General features: G+C 48.5%; 1 protein-coding gene across 10 annotated transcripts in view; it reads left to right on the top strand.

The window, feature by feature from the left end:
- SRD5A1 (steroid 5 alpha-reductase 1) overlaps nucleotides 1-18,855 on the top strand; it is a 59,752-nt gene that overhangs the window by 20,419 nt on the left and 20,478 nt on the right. For 8 of the 10 annotated variants that reach the window (XR_004284314.1, XR_004284310.1, XR_004284312.1 and 5 more), the window contains exons 5-6: nucleotides 5,507-5,616; nucleotides 11,244-11,349. Coding sequence is in view for 1 of the 10 variants with exons in the window: in XM_032337811.1 (XP_032193702.1) it covers nucleotides 396-462 (67 nt within the window). In the remaining 9 variants the exon portion in view is untranslated. Of the gene's footprint in view, nucleotides 1-395; nucleotides 2,152-5,506; nucleotides 5,617-6,302; nucleotides 6,378-11,243; nucleotides 11,350-18,855 lie in introns of those variants that run through there. The other 2 variants (XR_004284316.1, XM_032337811.1) reach the window with 2 other exon arrangements.

The raw sequence follows: 18,855 nt of genomic DNA, 5'->3' as shown, positions 1-18,855 counted from the left end.
TTCTGAATGCTGGGCCGTGCTGCATCTTCAAATTTGTCTGACAGCCCCCTGGCATGCAACCAGGTGACTGTTCCACAGACGGGGGGTCTGCAGCCGTAGCTCTCCTGGGGACTGCAGAAACCAGAAAATGTCCAGAAGAAGACCTTCGAGACACTCCTCCCGAGTGAATTAAATAGATTTCTTCCTGTGAATCATGCTTTAGAATAAAATATATTTAGTTATTCATTATAGAGACAAAATCAAACTACACATCTGAAATGCCACAGTTTTTAGTGTTACTCCTAAAAATCTGCATATTCCTGCATAATGAAGTGTTGTCCATTTTGGCAGCATCTAAATGTTTAAGCAGCAAAATTATTTCTTTTTCTTACTGTTCCTTTTTTGTCTTATTTTAGGTGGTATCTTGAGAAATTTGAAGATTATCCAAAATTCAGAAAAATTATAATCCCATTTTTGTTTTAAGTCCATTGTCCGTGGAATGATCTTTGACTTGAAGCATTTCATGATTATATAAATGAATTATGTCTCTGTCTTTTTCCTTCTACTGGATCTTTTTTCAAGATTTGCTGTAGGAATTTTTCCCTATGAGTCTATAAGCTACCTAATAACAGACTAATCAGACCGAAGCACAGGTTGACAGACTGGGCTGCATACTGGGTGGAGAATCCGGAACTCCGGGTCATCACAGCGACCGTTTATCTGCTTTCGGAGCCTCCTGTTGACTACATACAGCTAAGTGTGCACAAGACCAGAATGACAAGCCCTATCTGGTGGCCTCTGTGGACTGCCCCTCATACAACTCATTCCAGCCATCAGTTCAAGGCCAAAGGCGACGTTGCTCCCTCCCCTGATAAAGGCAGGACTGCCTCTCCGGTTCCTCTCACCCCGCTGGGTCAGAGAGGCTGGGGCACCCACGGAGGGTCACAGACCCAGGGAAATGCCTGGGCCCTCACTGTGTGTGCTGTTGGGCAGGGAACTTGGGGCAAAGAAAGAGACACAGGAGACCTGGCTGATGCCTGGACAAAAGGCATCTGGTACCCCAGCTGACTACACTGCAGGGCACGGTCCCAGATGTGCTCCTAAGGGGTAGGCCGCTCTGTCCTCCACTCAAAAGACTTCTTAGAGGCCCCGTGATTATGTTCCTCCTTATGCTGAATGCCTGGGGCTGATTGCCAGTAGTCTGTGGTCTAAGATTATTTTTTTCCCTTCTGGGTAGAATGAGGATGTTCTAAGGCACTCTTTTTAAAGTGCCCTCAATATTACAAGACGGTACCTTAAAACAGAATTTCTTACTCTAGATGTACTTGAAAGGCCCATGAAGATAAATGGCAGTGATGATATTTACTGCGCATTGCCAGAAAGAAACCTAGAAAACACTCTGTGAAGCTCTGATGGTCCGGCGATGGTGTCCTCCAGGCCTGGGACAGTGGTGCCGGGGTGGCCACCTCCACGGAGCAGAAAACCGTGGGAGCCGGGAAAGGAGCGGGCTCTTCACTCTGGCCCGCTGATGCTGTTCGCTGGTTGTGGGAGTGGGCGTCCCAAGCACCCAGAGGGCCGGCCCTGCACCCTCTCCTGGCTGCCCTTCCCAACCAGGGTCGGTGTCCTCACGAAGTTTTACGTAGAAGCCGTGTTCTCAGGGTTCGTGATTTTGAGAGTCTCTTGTGGCTTCAGAATTCACAGAAAACTTGCCCAATGCCCCTGTGCTTCATTCTCACTGGAAAGGGCACATTTTTGAAGAGAAACTTTGTTATTAAAAGAACACCATTCCTTTTTCTGACCATTTTCCAATTACTTGAAAACATGAAGCAATAAGTATTCACAAAATGCTGAGCATATCAGGATCGATCAGGGCCGCCGGGTTCCAGAAGGTGCCCGGGGCGGGAGGGGGATGCTAGTCTGAGAGCTGGGAAGCTTCCGTGAGTTCCTTCTTCATGTGAGCTGCCCGGGGCACTGGACCTCTGCCTTCACTCAGGATCTGATGCGTCCTTCCTGGTTTCGCCAGCCCGCACTGGGTCCACGATTAATAGGAAGGTTCCCTGTTCTCTCTTGGTTCCCTGCCCTCCATTTCCTAAAAACTGTAACTTACTAAACTGTCATCAATTACTGTGTTAATTTCAACAAGAAGATTAATAAAATTATATATATAAAGTCCAGTCATTTTGTCTTCAGTATGACTCCAGTGTATCCACACGGCTGCTCTCTAGAAGTTCAGATGGGAACAGCATCTGGAGCCCTGAAAGCTGCTTTCCACTAATGTTACCGATTTCGCAGCGTCATGCACTCCCAGACCTTGGCAGAGCTGTGCCACGGACAGTTTCCGTGTGAACCCGTGCACTTGCGGGAAGGTCATTCCCAGGTGTTGGATGTTCTGTTCATCGTGAGCATCCCCATACACATTCTGTAGCTAGGAGACGTCAGAGCTATCAACGATCACATATTTGCCCCATCCAGCCACGCTGCTGGAAGTATTTTATGAGTTCCAGCGATTTTCTTTGGTTACTCCCATGCTTTGCAGTCATGTCGTTTGCAGACATGTCACGTTCTTGTTTGGGAGTATTTGAAGCTGTTGCTTTTGTCGTCTGCTTCTTACAGTAGCAGGACATTTGAAGACAATACTGAATAAAAGCAGGGATTATCAGGATTCACTTGTGATTTTAACAGGAATGCTTTCCTTTGAGATTTCTATTTGGAGCATTCTTTTATTTTCTTGCACACTTATTGGCCTGTTTTCTACTTTAGCCAATGGGATCATTTATTTGCTTAAAAAAATCTGTGGGCTTTCTTTTGAGATTTGCACAGGTACCCCGTAGATCAGAAATGAGGAGGAGGGCTTGCGAGCAGGTGTGAGGGGGCAGGACCTGGGGACTCGTCCACTTGGACACTGATCTGGTGGGTGGTTTTCTTCATTAGTCAGTCTCTGTTTATCTTGTTTTACTCTCAACTAATTTGTGTTACGGTGATTTCCCCTGTATCTCCTGACTTCGCCTCTGCTTTTCTCTCATGTTCACTGTTCTGGTAGGGGATCTTGTCGTTGGGCTCCTGACTGCTTAGGCGAGTGCCTTGTTCAGCTGCTTTCCCAGCGCTGTTTTCAGCCTTGAAGCCTGTGTGTTTGCGAAGTGACACCAACCACATCTTCCTAGAATTAGGATCCTAAATAGTCTCCAGCTATACTTCCTAGATTTACTTGGATCTCAGTATTTCTAGGAAATGTTTATTGGAAATGGTGCTTTTTTTTTTCTTTTCAGCCATTTGGGAGATTTCATTGAAAGCCTTTGTTCTTTTTCACACTTGTGGATGTGGTCGAGATTGTTTGCTATCAAGTCTCTCCTTTGCAGATTCTAAGGTTTCCTTTTGCAGCCTCGAGCCTTTTATAGCAGGAACAAGGCTGTTCTCTGTAGTTGATGCTGTTTGTTCTGTAGTTTGTTCATTCAGGAATATTGATCATATTGTTAAAATTCTTTGCAACCTTGTTTTTCTTCCATGTCAGATTTTCCTTATATTTCTAAGAGTTTTTGCTTTGTGGTTTTTTTAAAAAAATGAAATCCAATTAGCCTACATAGAGTACATCATTAGTTTCAGCAGTAGTGTTCAGTAATTCCTCAGTTGTGTGTAACACCCAGTGCTTTGTGTTTGATGCGGGCATTCTGCAAAACTTTCTGTCTCTCCCTGCTAACAGTGTAAGGTGCTTTTCTGCTGAATGCTGCTTGCCTGGGATCCGGCTCTCATGTGGGAGCTACCACTCTGCTGCTCTTATTGGCAAATTTTTCATCCAGCATTTCCTGGCCCTTCCAAGCCTTCAGATGTCATTTGTGTGGTTATCTTTAACAGCATGATAAGCAGACTTTGCCGTTGAATATGTTGGCTCGAATTCTCCCACTAACTGCTATACTGAGATGCCTTTTACCATATTTTGTTTTTATTATTTGTTTGCAACTTCTTTTCTTTTTTACATTTTCTACAGTGATTTAGAAAGGTATTTTCTTTAAAAAAAAAAAAAGCCACATTAGGAATGATTTTTATGTTTTTTAGAAGTATACTTAAAAGTCCCCAATGCATTATGATGAACTCCCTCTCCTGATCCCGACCGGCTGGAATCACTGGGAGAGAACTGAAGAGCACAGGGCTGGCGCTGATCAGGTGGGGAGGGGGCTGTGGCGACAGCGGCCCGCAGTGTGCCCTGGGGAAATGGCAGGTCCTAATGCCAGGGCTGACGGAAGAAGGAGGTGCCGCTCACACCAAGGTGAAAGCCACTGGACTTTGTCAGAGCAGACAAAAGCGCCCCACTCCACTCAAGAACCCCACCAACAGCACAGAAAACCCAGAAGCTATGTACACAGCCACTTCGGGGAAACACACAGTGGGAGCCGGGTCCTCTCATCAATAAAAATGAGCGATTTGAGGAGAACCAAAGTTGGCATCCCAGAAAGAAACATTCCCCACACTGGGTTCGTGGAGAGCCACCGGGGTAGGAGCTGGTCCCCTTCTGCCTCATGTCGCACCAGGGCCCGGAGAGGCAAGGTCTCCTCAGGTACAGGTTTCTACCCAGCTTTCCTGGAGCCTTTTCAAATATGGGACTGACGACCAAGGACCACCAGGTAGTGAAGTCTATGTCATGAAAGGAAAGCATAGGCCCCTGGAGAAACATCACTCTTGAAGCAAAAGGGAAATATTTTAGAAAGAAATAGAGGAGCTTGGGCATCAGTCGGTGCATGGACAGAGCATCATGTGTCCCAGAACAGGACTCCGCAATGTGCAGGAACGGACCCCTCGTAAGATGGACAAATTGCCTCCAAATACATAAGAAACTCTCAAATTCCAACAATAAAAATTTTTAAACAATCTTTTTAACGGACAAAAGATCGAACGGATCCTTCCCCACAGAATACACACACACAGCAAGTAAGCTCAGGCAGATGCTTGCCATGTTTGGTCATGAGGGAAGCACCAATCAAACCGCGGGAGACACCGCTATCTACCTACCTCTCAGAATAACTTCCGTTGAAGAAAATGACCAGCAGAGGCTTGGTGAGGACGCAGAGGCTCTGAGACACGCACCCTGCCAGCGGGAAGCGCCGTGGTGAAAGCATTCTGGCAGTTTCTTGAAAGTGAAACACACCCTTGCTATCCGACGCAAATATGTCACTCCTAGGTAATTAGTTACCCAGGAGAAGCGAAAGCATGTATCTAATTAAAGACTTTTTTTTTTTTTAAAGATTTTATTTATTTATTCGACAGAGAGAGAGATCACAAGTAGGCAGAGAGAGAGAGGAGGAAGCAGGCTCCCTGCTGAGCAGAGAGCCCGATGTGGGACTCGATCCCAGGACCCTGAGATCATGACCTGAGCCGAAGGCAGCGGCTTAACCCACTGAGCCACCCAGGCACCCTAATTAAAGACTTTTACATGAACGTGCATAGCAGCTTTATTCACAACAGCCCCAAACCGGAAACAATCCCGCTGTCCGTTAGCCCGTGAATGACTAACCGTCTGCTCTTTGTGTCCATACAGTGGACCACGCCGTGAGAGGGACACAGCGGCAGTAACAAAGTGACAGCATCTCAGAGCGCCATGCCGGCCGAAAGAAGCGAGACAGAAGAGAGCACAGACAGCTGTGGACGGTGAGTGTTTGCCTGCGGGCAGGGGCAAGGGGGCAGTTTACAGAAGGGCCAGAGGAAGCATTTGGGATCGATGCTCATTATCTTGCTAGTGGGATGGTTTTCATCTGCCTGCACCAAATCCTACTGTAAATACATGCAGTCCATTGGATGTCCGTCACACCTCGATGTTTTTTTGTTTGTTTGTTTGTTTTTTAAAGATTTTATTTATTTATTTGCCAGAGAGAAATCACAAGTAGATGGAGAGGCAGACAGAGAGAGAGAGAGGGAAGCAGGCTCCCTGATGAGCAGAGAGCCCGATGTGGGACTCGATCCCAGGACCCTGAGATCATGACCTGAGCTGAAGGCAGCGGCTTAACCCACTGAGCCACCCAGGCGCCCACACCTCGATGTTTTAAAGACCTGAGTTTATCGTACCCATACAGCAATAGGATGCCATGAAAACAAAATTACCCTAGAACAGTGCATCTAGGAAATTGGAAAACAAATATGTGGTAGAAGAGGTAAAGGGTAAATCAAGTCAATCCTAGAAAATATAACAGGAGGCCAGGAACCAAAAAACACAAGATCAGTTAAGAGGTCCGATGCCTGGCCGGTGGGTGTTACAGAAAAGCGCTCTCCATACTTCTGTGATGGGGATGATTTCGGACACTTTCTCCACAAAAGCTGATCAGAGGTTTGCTTCACAGTGACCCGTGAGACCAAGAACCGCCAGACCTGGTTACCCTTCGGGTGAAGGGAGGAAGAAAGTGGCAGAGTGGTTCGCAGGAGAATAGTACAGCTTGCAGGAGAATAGTACAGTTCGCGGGAGAATAGTACAGCTCGCAGGAGAATAGTACCGTTCGCAGAATAGTACAGCTCGCGGGAGAATAGTACCGTTCGCGGGAGAATAGTATCGTTCGCGGGAGAATAGTACCGTTCGCGGGAGAATAGTACAGCTCGCGGGAGAATAGTACAGTTCGCGGGAGAATAGTACAGCTCGCGGGAGAATAGTACCGTTCGCGGGAGAATAGTACCGTTCGCGGGAGAATAGTACAGCTCGCGGGAGAATAGTACAGTTCGCGGGAGAATAGTACCGTTCACAGAATAGTACAGCTCGCGGGAGAATAGTACCGTTCGCGGGAGAATAGTACCGTTCGCGGGAGAATAGTACAGCTCGCGGGAGAATAGTACAGTTCGCGGGAGAATAGTACCGTTCACAGAATAGTACAGCTCGCGGGAGAATAGTACCGTTCGCGGGAGAATAGTACCGTTCGCGGGAGAATAGTACAGCTCGCGGGAGGATAGTACAGCTCGCGGGAGGATAGTACAGCTCGCGGGAGGATAGTACAGCTCGCGGGAGGATAGTACAGCTCGCGGGAGAATAGTACCGTTCGCAGAATAGTACAGCTCGCGGGAGAATAGTACCGTTCGCGGGAGAATAGTACAGCTCGCGGGAGGATAGTACAGCTCGCGGGAGGATAGTACAGCTTGCGGGAGAATAGTACCGTTCGCGGGAGGATAGTACCGTTCGCGGGAGGATAGTACCGTTCGCGGGAGGATAGTACAGCTCGTGGGAGAATAGTACCGTTCGCGGGAGGATAGTACCGTTCGCGGGAGGATAGTACCGTTCGCGGGAGGATAGTACAGCTCGCGGGAGGATAGTACAGCTCGCGGGAGAATAGTACAGCTCGCGGGAGGATAGTACAGCTCGCGGGAGAATAGTACCGTTCGCGGGAGAATAGTACCGTTCGCGGGAGGATAGTACAGCTCGCGGGAGAATAGTACCGTTCGCGGGAGGATAGTACAGCTCGCGGGAGAATAGTACCGTTCGCGGGAGGATAGTACCGTTCGCGGGAGGATAGTACAGCTCGCGGGAGGATAGTACAGCTCGCGGGAGGATAGTACAGCTCGCGGGAGGATAGTACAGCTCGCGGGAGGATAGTACAGCTCGCGGGAGGATAGTACAGCTCGCGGGAGAATAGTACCGTTCGTGGGAGAATAGTACCGTTCGCGGGAGGATAGTACAGCTCGCGGGAGGATAGTACAGCTCGCGGGAGGATAGTACAGCTCGCGGGAGAATAGTACCGTTCGTGGGAGAATAGTACCGTTCGCGGGAGGATAGTACAGCTCGCGGGAGGATAGTACAGCTCGCGGGAGAATAGTACCGTTCGTGGGAGAATAGTACCGTTCGCGGGAGGATAGTACAGCTCGCGGGAGAATAGTACCGTTCGCGGGAGGATAGTACCGTTCGCGGGAGGATAGTACAGCTCGCGGGAGGATAGTACAGCTCGCGGGAGGATAGTACAGCTCGCGGGAGGATAGTACAGCTCGCGGGAGGATAGTACAGCTCGCGGGAGGATAGTACAGCTCGCGGGAGAATAGTACCGTTCGCGGGAGAATAGTACCGTTCGCGGGAGGATAGTACAGCTCGCGGGAGGATAGTACAGCTCGCGGAAGGATAGTACAGTTCGCAGGAGAATAGTACAGTGCTAGCGGTGTGAGAGGAGGCGAAGCAAACTTACTGTCTGCGGGGAGCACGGGTGTAGGAGGAGTAGGAAGATGGGGGCTGGACACACGTTAAGCCCGTGACTGTGATTATCTTCGAGGACGAGGGCGCTGAGGCAGGAGTCGAGGTGACAGCAGTGCTGTGCGATGGGCAATTCTTCCTGCTGGTTTGAGAAATCTGAAGCAAATGTATCAAATGTACTTTTTCTGATTGGACTAGTTATACTGGGGGGTTATGTGATGTGACTAGTTATACTGGGGATGATGTCATACGACTAGTTATACTGGGGGTGATGTTATACTTTGTAGCTTTATGTATTGTTTATTTCTTAATTTTAAAAAAGAGAACACAGAGAAGGGCCATGGAGCCCAGATTGTGAGGAGAGTGAAGCCAGGATGTGTAAATCGGGAGGGAAACATGGGGTAACAAGGCAGGCGGGACCCTGGAGAGCCCCACGCAGGCCTGCGGCTGCCCCTGTATCCCTAGGACAGAGTCTTCAACATGGCTTTGTTGTCTTAGTTGGTAGAATTCGGGGTTCAAGGCCGCACAAGGAGTTCTTGAGCCCCTCTGCAGACTGGCAGGGGCAGGGAAGCGGGGAGGTGTTTCACAGGTTAAATATACATCCCTGAGGCCTGGGGCCCGAGGGAAAATGGCAGGGACAGGTCACTCAGTCTGTGGTCCGTGAAGCTGCCTGTGGCCCACCATGCCGGGCTCTGCATGACACGAGGTGATCAAAGGCAAAATACAGTTTCGTCCTCAGGAGATCTGTGGGCCGGCATGGGGACCGATGTACCATGAAAATACAACCTGATATTTGCATTATGGGAATTTAAAAGGACAGAGGGCCCCGCGAGTCTGCTCAGAGAGGGCAGTATTTGTATGATTCAGGGAGAAACAGCCTGGGCACAAGTGATACTTGTAGGACCAGAGGTTTGGAGGAGCGAGGAGGCTCACCAGTTAGGCCGGTGTGGGCGAAAATAAAGTGAGAAGAGGGAGTGGGGCGTTGGGGGGGGGATGAGAGGGACAGGGGAGGAGCAGAGCAAGAAGGTGCCCACGTGGCTGCTGCAGGACAACAGGAGGACCCCATCTCTCTGGGGCAGCAATGTGGAGAACCGCGTGGGGGCCGGGGAGGGGCTGCGGGGCAGGCAGGGAGTTGGGAGAAGAGGAAATGAGGATCAGAAGGGACGAAGTACAGGATGTGGAGAGTCGGAGCGGCATTTGGGAGCGGGAGCTGAGGCTGGGCTTTTCCATAAGCGTAAGGTTCAAAGAGACACGGACTAAAGAAGCTACCTGGGAGACAGAGAAGCAGGTGGGAAGATGCTTAATCTCTTCAGTCACAGGGAGGTGGAAATTAAAACTGTGACCTACACCAGAGACAGAACGGCAGCATCAAAAGGCCCGACCTAAGTGCTGGCGAGGTGTCCAGGGCCAGGAGCTCTCACCCTGCATTGCAGGGGTGAGGAGGAGGGGGTGGAGGGAGCCAAGGGTGGGGGGAGGGGCTGGGACGGGGGTGAAGCAGTGAGGCAGTGAGGCCACTTGGGGCAATCTCCAAATTCCAACTTCCTTCTTTCTTCTTCTCCTTTTCTCTTTCCTTCCTTTCATTCTCTTATTCTCTCTCCCTCTCACCCTTTTTTTTTTTTTTTTGATTATCGGATATTTAGTGCTGATCAAAGCCCCAGTAACTCATGGTCGTACAGTTCACCATGACTTGATCATGAACCACAAACACTACTGGTCTCCAAAGGGTCATCTACTTGCACCCAAGAACACAGCATTTTCTTAATTTTTTAACTGTGAGTTTCAAAGTTTAGCTGAGTTTCTCTTGAAACTTAGGAAGTTTTAGCCATAAACATTGAATTAAAAAAAATTTTTTTTTACATGTTCCTTGAAGAACATTCAGTATGAGTTTAATCTGTGCACCATTGCAAACAGTATGAGTTTAATCTGTGCACCATTGCAAACAGTATGAGTTTAATCTGTGCACCATTGCAAATTTTAGCAATTACGTTTCTGATATTCACCATCCTTGGACTAAAATTACTGAAACCTTTGCTTTATTGTCAAAGCTCAGAAGTATTTGTCCCATGGACTGAATTACAAGTGTGTTTGTTATTGGGGGATCTGGAGACACTTTATCACACACTAAGTGTAGACTGTAATACCGTAAGAAATTCCAGTTCAAGCTGGCAGGCAAAATATAACTCAGGCTTAAGAGTTCTGTATTTAAAAAGCAAATAAAATTTCAATTTGAATAAATAACAATTTCAGTTATGAATAAATATTTTCATTCATCATATATTTCATGAATATTATATTTATGAGTAATATTTCTGAGACACATTTGAAAATATTTTTGAAACATATTTGAAATACATTTGAAAATATCTATGAATATTTTCATTTACAAATTTCATTTGTGAACACATAATAATCTCATTCATAAAATAATAATTTCATTTTCAAAGGTTCAGCCCTGCAAAGAATGGAATGCACACCTGAGAACCGTTCCTACACTATTACCCCACTTGGCTCTTTCTGGAGATGTCAAGCCCTGAAGACACTGGATGATTCATAACCAAAGAGTTCACAGGCTCCTACATCAGCCGGCTTTGCCTATAGCTCTTTGATGTGAAAAGCTGAAGCCTATAAAAATTCACTCTAAGTATGGTAGTCACCAAAATAGGAACATTTTCCCAGTAACACTCCAGAGTCATAAAGTTATACTACTATACTGTGTATATAGCACATATGTTCTATATATACTCTAAGTTATACAACTATACCATGTATGTGTGTATATATATATACACACATATATACAGTAGCTAGTTATATATACAATGCTGAGTTACAATACTTCATTAAATATTTTCACATTTACATCAAATATTTAAAAAGTACAGGTTTGCTCAAAGTAGAGTTTCTCCAGGTACAGTGCAAACTGGTTGGACCGAAAAAAAGTGAATGTTATTAACTAAAAATGTCATTTTTATTCACAAAATTTTAACCTGATTTTTTCACTTTAAAAAAAAAAAAAAAAACTAGTTCAAAAGTGGCCTCATCCTATAAAGATGCACCTTTGCCCCATCACAGTGAAAGAGACATGAGTGATTCCTCTTTTCTTTTCTACTATCTGCCTTAGGCTTCCTCGCAACATTGCTGTAACGCACCAGCCCCACACCTGCAGGACGCGCTACGGTGACAGCACTGTGTGAGACCATCAGACACAAATTCAACAAAAGCAGCAGGTTGGTTGTTAGTGTGTTAGATTGTTCCGATTTTGACTGGTTCTATGCTAGTTATTTACCTAAAACATTGCCACTTCCCTAAGCTATTGCTAGGCCGTCCTGAATGGTAGACACCCCAGAGTGTTCCATTCATGAGGGTTGGTGGCAGGATCCCTGGTGAGCACCACATGACCTTCGTGGTTCACACCACACACACATGTACTGTCCACTGCAGTCCAACGTGAAGAACTAGTAGGGAGCCCCGAGTAATAGGGCTCAAAATGCTTGTTAAATACAGAAAACGACTTTCACTTTGCTTCTTACCAGAGCCAGAAAGCCACGGTACGAGAGCCCTGGGCTTCAGTGGAAGCCGGAAATGGCACTGAAGCCCGGGGATCTGGATCCCTAAGGAAGAGTTGTGCAGGGGGATGGTGGCTCTCAGGAGGAGGGTCTGAAGTACTGTGCCTAGAATTGCCCCTGGCTGGAGGCCTTCAAGTCTGCCGCCAAACACCACTGGCCAGTGTATTTTCAGTCTTGGAAGCTTGTCTCCTTGGAAGCAAGTTAGTGGTACCTACAGGGAAGGAGGGGTGGCCGTCGCAGGGCAGAAGTAACTTCTAGAAGCTACATCCCCTCCCTAGGACAGTGCGAACCCCTATATCTGCCTCTGGGCTGTTACTTGACCTCATTCTCAAAGCACTGACTCAACCCTGACTAGTTTCACTAACGATGAGATTTGGGGAGTCCTTGGGCTACCATGAAGTCCAAGATTGCCAAACAAATCGTAACTTTAAAAGCTGTAGCAAGTGTCAGTCTGTGGTCGCCGGTCCCTCCGGCCTCCTGCGCTCCTGGGGAGGGCCCGCCGCCTGCTTTTCCCCATGTGTGAACACGGGTCCCCCACCCCACTGTGGGCAGCTCTTAGCTAGGGTTCAGCTTGGGACCCCGGCCTTGTCTGCCTGTGCCTGCCAGGCAGGAGGCCTCTCTGCAGGGAGACAGATCCGCTGCTGGAGCCGCAGCCTCTTCTCAGGGAACGTGTCCTGGCCGTCACTGGTCGGGGTGGTAGCCCCTGGCCCTCTCTGCCTGGCCTCGGCCCTCCCTTGTAACTGGGGATCCCTGGAGAAGCAGGTACATGCAGACACCCTGCTCACTGCTCCCTTCGGAGCTGCCTCTTCAGGTCCCAAGGCCCTTGCGAGCTCCTCCCTTGACTGCAGTTACCCTCTTGCCGCTGCCTCCAGGCTGGGGCCAGAGGCAAAAGCCCTTCCCACAGTGCCCTTCTGGCTCGTCTGCCCCTCTCCCTACTTGAAGCCAGGGTCTGAGAGCTCCTCCTTCCCCACTTCAGCGTCCCCAGGTCCCCAGCATTGGAAGAGGTGGTTCCCATGCTTTTCCCCAGCCCCCCGCCTGTCTCTGGCCTCAGCCTTGGGATTTGGGTGTCACCTAGGCTGCAGGGCAGAGGGAGGGGCTGGCCTGGCAGGAAGGGGTTGAATTCAGGGGGCATTCCAGAGGCTGTCGCCATCTTAACCATCACCAGCAGCAGGTTGTTTCCATCTGGCCCTACAGCCTCTCCTCCATGGGCTCAGAATACCCTCCAGCACCCCCAGGACTCAGAGCTGAGGCTTCTCCCCACTTGACTTCCTGGCGTCTGGAGCTCTTCCTGGCAGTGACTTCCCTCCCACCTTCTACTCGCTTTCTCCCCGAACCATCTGCGTCCCAGCTTCTCCCTCAGCAAGGCCGCTGGGTACAGCCTCCATCACATGCGATCTGGGGACACTCGCGGGCTACTGGCGATGGACAGACTCTCCCCGCTGGCTGTCCAGCTCAGAGTGGAAGCGCACCGAGGCAGAAACTTCTTGTACCTTCCTCAAAAGACGCTTCCCAGGGTCAGGAGTACCTTCCACACTATGGACTGAGGGCAGAGGGCACCAAACACGGTCAGAGGGGCTTCCTCCTCCAGCTGTTTTGGGTCATTTCTTTCTTTTCTTTTTTTTTTTTTTAAATTTTATTTATTTACTTGACACAGAGAGAGAGAGCACAAGCAGGGGAGAGGCAGAGAGAGAGGGAAAAGCAGGGTCCTCACCGAGAAGGGAGCCCAGTGTTGGACTGGATCCCAGGAGGCCAGGATCAGGACCCGAGTGAAAGGCAGCCGTGTAACTGACGGAGCTCCCCAGGTGCCCCTTTGTTTGGGGTCATTGCAGTACCCGAAGTGTCAGAAGAAAATAAGTGGCATGCTAAGTCAGCCAAACCGTGTCCTGGTCCTCCCAGGGCCTCACCTGAGGGCCAGGACCTCATGAACACAGTCAGCTGTGCTCCAGCTGAGGATCTGCTGGAAGTAGACCACTTTCCCGGGGCTGGCTTTATTTATTTCTTTTGAACATCTTCCCCTTTTCCTTGAAGAAAGCGGGGCTGGAACGTCATGTTTCTGTCACCGCCGACCAATGGACGTCAAGAACCAATGGACGTCAAGAACCAATGGACGTCAAGAACCAATGGACGTCAAGAACCAATGGACGTCAAGAACCAATGGACGTCAAGAACCAATGGACGTCAAGAACCAATGGACGTCAAGAACGCTACTTCAGAGTATCCTCCTTTCATTTATAAACGCCTCAGTGCAGCCAAATGTAAACCAAATTTTATGTTGTTATTTCTTCAACGCCTGCTTCTGCTAGAGCAGTCAGCTGTTCTGTAAAGTGAACAGATGTCTAATGGGGCAGGATAGCAGTGCCTCCGCAGGGCTGTGTCTAGATGTCTACGGCCAGATGGACAGGTACCTGTGTGGGAGGCAGAGCATAAAGGCTTGGGCACCACTCTCCTGCATTCTGGAAGGGAGGTGGGCCTCCTTCTTCCACCAGGGAGGAGACAAGACTGCCCACCTGGCTTGGAGCCTCGATGTTTAAGGGAGCATCTTGGGGAGACAGCGCATCCACACCGTCTGCGCAGCTGGTCCTGTGATGAGCATCGTTTCTGCCCCAAGTGGGAAAGGGGAGGCGGACCTTACATCCTTCGAAGGCTGATGCAGGCCTCCCAGTAGGAGAGGAGCCCTGCCGTCGGACGGCCCTTTGCCGGGGTACCTCTCTAACTTGATATTTCGTTTAGGAAGAGGCCGGAAACGGGGTTGCTTTATGGGTCACACTGGAAGAATGGGTCTTCATCACCTACAGTGGAGCTGGCTGAGAAAGGATGACTGAGACTGTTAAAACTCTGTGTTCTGAAGAGAATATGTAGGAAAGCTTTGTGTGATGCTCAGAGCTGATTAGGAGGCACCGTCCGCAGGCCAGACACAAACCCCAGATGACATGAAAAGACCTGCCACTTCCCCATCTTGCTTCTCAGAGCGAGGCTCATCAGAGCTTCGCCAGGACGGGGCTGAGGACCAGGAAGCTCATGGCCAAGCTGCCCAAGTGCAGAGGAGCCAGAAATAGTCAGCCTGGACTCCTGGGCATCATGAATTAAAGAGGCATTTCAGAAAGCTAAGGCTTCATTAATTCCCGGTGCTTAAGGCAGAAAATAATCGAAGTCTCTAGGACCAGGGCTGTCTGCACCCTGACTGTTGAAGGATCCCATTAAGCATCTTGGACCAACAGCCACTCTGCTGTCAGGCAGTCCCATCTCAAGGGATGCACCTGAGAGCAGACAGTGTCCACCACCAACGTCCCCCTAGAAATCTTGGCACGAGCCCAAGCGTCATGGTCAAGGTGGACACCGATATCCCAGCAGTCACGTTCTCATCTGGAGAGGTCTGCTATCCCTGTTGATGTCTGCATGTTATTGCTGTGTTCCCGTGATGGTGAGGACAGGCCTGCCCCTCCGTGCCTCCCTCACTGGAGCGGACGGAGTGGTCCTCAGTATTGCTGTCCTAGGAAATAGCGGCCTAGGGAGAATGTGCAAGGGCAAGCTCAGACACTAAACTTCTTCGGTTTGATAGAATTAAAAGCAAGAGTCAAAGAGATAATGCTTTTCTTTCTCTCTTAACATCCAGCGGCCCTGGCCTAAAATACGTACTTGGGAGGCAGGAATGTAGAAACATCTCAAATCTATTGGTATCTTACTCTTTGCAAAGTATTCAACAGTCGGGATTGGTTACTTACCCTCCATTGCAAAGCAGCAAAATCTGTTCTCCAAGGATCTTTGGGGCTGAGAAATCTCCATCCCCAACCAGGATTCCCTAAGGAGGGCCCGACTTATTCCCTATTTTAGCGCTGATGGCCAAATTTGAAAGCACCTAAAAAAAAAGGAACGTTACTTGATATGAGTATCCTTATCCATCACTTTTGAAAGATGTGGTGAAGGAATGTTCAGCCCAACCAGTCTAGAAACATGTTTCCCTTGTCACCGTAAGCCAGTTCTTTTTGCTTGGAGTAAGAAATGTCTGTATTAGGGCCATGAGGGAAGAAACACCTGTGCGACAGGTGTCTGAGAAAATGCTCAGTATCCTGTGTCATCAGGGACTCGCCAATTAAAACCACCATGAGATGCTGCCACACCCCATCAGAGTAGTCAAACCCAGAACACTGAGAACTCCAGACACTGGTGAGGGCGTGGGACAGAAGGAACTCTCCTGCGTCGCTGTGTGGAGGGCAGTGTGGTCACTTTGGGAGGCAGCATGGCAGTTTCTTACAGAGTTACACTCACTTTTAACCAAATGATCTAACACGTGTGCTCACCTGGTTGAAACGAGTTGAACATTTATTTATGTCCACACAAAAACACGCACATGAATGTGTGTAGCAGCTTTATTTACAATCGCCAAAACTTAGACACAACCAAGGTGTCTTCCACCAGCCGAGTGCGTGAAGAAACGGTGGCCCATCCCGACAGTGCGATATTATTCTGAGCTAAAAAGAAATGAGCTATGAAGTCACAAACAGGCCAGGGAGAAACTTGAAGGCAGAGCACTCAGTGGAAGGAGCGGATCCACAAAGGCCACATGCTGTGTGATTCCAGCTACGTGACATTCTGGAAGAGGCCGAACGTTGAAGACAGTGAAAAGATCAGAGGTTGTCGGGGTGGGGGAAGGGAGGACAGGCGGGGCTCAGAGGACCTCTAGGACAGCGAAACTACTCTGTACGGTACTGTAACGACAGGCGCACGTTACTACGCATTTGTCAAAACCCATACAGGATACAATGCCAAGAGTGACCACTAACGTCAACCATGGACTTCAGTTCATCCTGATGTATTATTATAATATTATTACTTCATTATAATCATTTGTATTTGTCATCCCTGTTGATGTCTGCATGTTATTGCTGTGTTCCCGTGATGGTGAGGACAGGCCTGCCCCTCCGTGCCTCCCTCACTGGAGCGGACGGAGTGGTCCTCAGTATTGCTGTCCTAGGAAATAGCGGCCTAGGGAGAATGTGCAAGGGCAAGCTCAGACACTAAACTTCTTCGGTTTGATAGAATTAAAATTTGCAAGAGTTATTCAGTTTAAATGCTGTTTAGATTTTGCTCTATTTGAATTATTACTGTATTATTAATATCTCCAGTTATTACAAATGCACCATGCTAATGGAAGATGTTAATAATAGGGAAACCATGTCTGGGGAGAGAAAGGTAGATGGGAACTCTACTGTCCACTCAGTTTCTGATGCTCTGATTTTCACGGGGCTGTGCTCCTGTTAAAAGGTGCCCAGGAGAGTGGACGGGTGACTCTGAGCTCTTCAGAGAGCCCTCGTGCTGGATAGACTTCTCAAAGGCAGGTGTGTAAACCCCAAACAGGGTCCAACTTCCCAGCAGTCGATTTCAGGACAAGCATGCCACGTGTTTGCACAGCTAGTCCCTTCTGCAAACCAGACACTGTGGAGGGAGGCTTAAGGACAGTGGGATGAGCCTGCCCCATGTGGCCGCAGCTAGCTCATGTGGCACTTTGGGGCAAGTTATAAAAAGGGGCCCTTCTTCTCATCTACCTGTCAGAAAATTGTCACTAGGTGCTGACTGTTTCAGAACAAGACACATCCATCTGCTAGAAAACTGTTTAGAGAAATACAAACCTATACTATTCACACCCCTGAGGGTATCCCCTAAATGTAGCACCCCGACACAGCCACCACCCATCAGCTCCTGGCCCCATCCCTCCTGGTGACGGACTCCCTGGACGACAGACCAGGGCCCTGAGAAGCCTCCTCCTCCAGGCTCACAATCACACACCCCAGCTTAGGAGCCAGAGACATTTCAGATAATGGGCAGAATTCCTTGGTGCAGCCTCCTCAGGCGCCCTTTGTTTCTCAGATTAATACCAAACAAATGAGCTGTTGTTCCGCATTTGTGTGTATTTCAGTCAGTTAATTGGATTCAGTTCTGCCTGATTGGGAAGGTTTTCTGTCTTGAGCTCCTGGAATAGTGAAGTCTTGGGTCACAGTCCTACAGTCTTCAGGGGACAGCCTCCCCACACATCTCCAGTACTGAGTGGCAACTTAAATCCTAAGAACATCCAATGCCTGTCTCTTATGGACTTTTTTTTCTGTAGTAAGTAACAATTTAGTTCAGGACAAGAGATACTATTCAAAGAAACATAAATAGCAGCCTCTGCTGGGAGCTTCATTGTGCTGGGACTAGTCCAGTGGGAAATGCAAAATTACCAAGTGAACACCAGGAAAGAGAAGGGGAAACAAGTTGCCCACTTGAAAAAATAAAAAGGAGCATGATGTTACTTTCACTTTTATTAGAAAACATGTCTTATGATAGCCTCCAGTTGTTTCCTTTCTACTAGAAAAACCCCATTCTGCTCTGCAAGGAGGAACAGTCAACATTTCCTCCTAGTCTGGCCTCCCTCTGGGCTCCTCGTTTTCTTGAGAAACAGCACCTGCGAGTGCCAAGCTCGGGTTCTACAGAGATGTATACAGGACAGTTCTTTCTTCTTTTTCTTTTTTAACGTGGAGCGCTCCATGAATTTCTATGTCATCCTTGCTCATCTTCTCTGTATCATTCCTGTTTTGGTACGTGTGTTGCCAAAGCGAGCACTACGGGACAGTTCTTCACCTCAAGGCACTCCTTACCTGCCAGTTCTACAGACAATAGAATAATTTTTAATCGAAGTGGCAGGTGCAAATTATGTACAAGACACAGTGTCAGTGGAGGAGAAATGCCTGATTCTGCAGAGATACCAGATGACATTTCAGACTGGTCTTTGTGCCAGAAATCTAATTATTGTCAACCATTTAATTATCTTCCTGGACGCCCAGGAAGATGACATTAAACATCCCTTTGTACCTGAGTGGGGCCATAAAACTAATTCTGACTGACGGAATGTGGGCAGGTGTGATGTACAAAACATCCAGGTTGGCCCGTAAAGTCTCGGACACCTGATCTTTCCTCTCTTCTCCTACGGCAAGTTGGAGCTCCATGTTGGAAACGGCAGCATCCCACGATGGAAGGCACTGGATCACTGAGTCATTGTCTGAAGGAGGGTGCCCTACCTGGGAAATCCCCAGTGGATATGGGGAAGGTGGCAAATGAATTTATTTTGTGGAGCCACTGGAATTGTGGGTTGTTTGCAACATGATTGCAACATGATAGCATGATTTATTGAGT

This window comes from Mustela erminea, chromosome 3 (genome assembly GCF_009829155.1).
Source record: "Mustela erminea isolate mMusErm1 chromosome 3, mMusErm1.Pri, whole genome shotgun sequence".
NCBI classification, from domain to species: domain Eukaryota; kingdom Metazoa; phylum Chordata; class Mammalia; order Carnivora; family Mustelidae; genus Mustela; species Mustela erminea.
The sequence above is the reverse complement of the archived record's forward strand: the minus strand, read 5'-3'. Positions and strand labels throughout refer to the sequence as shown.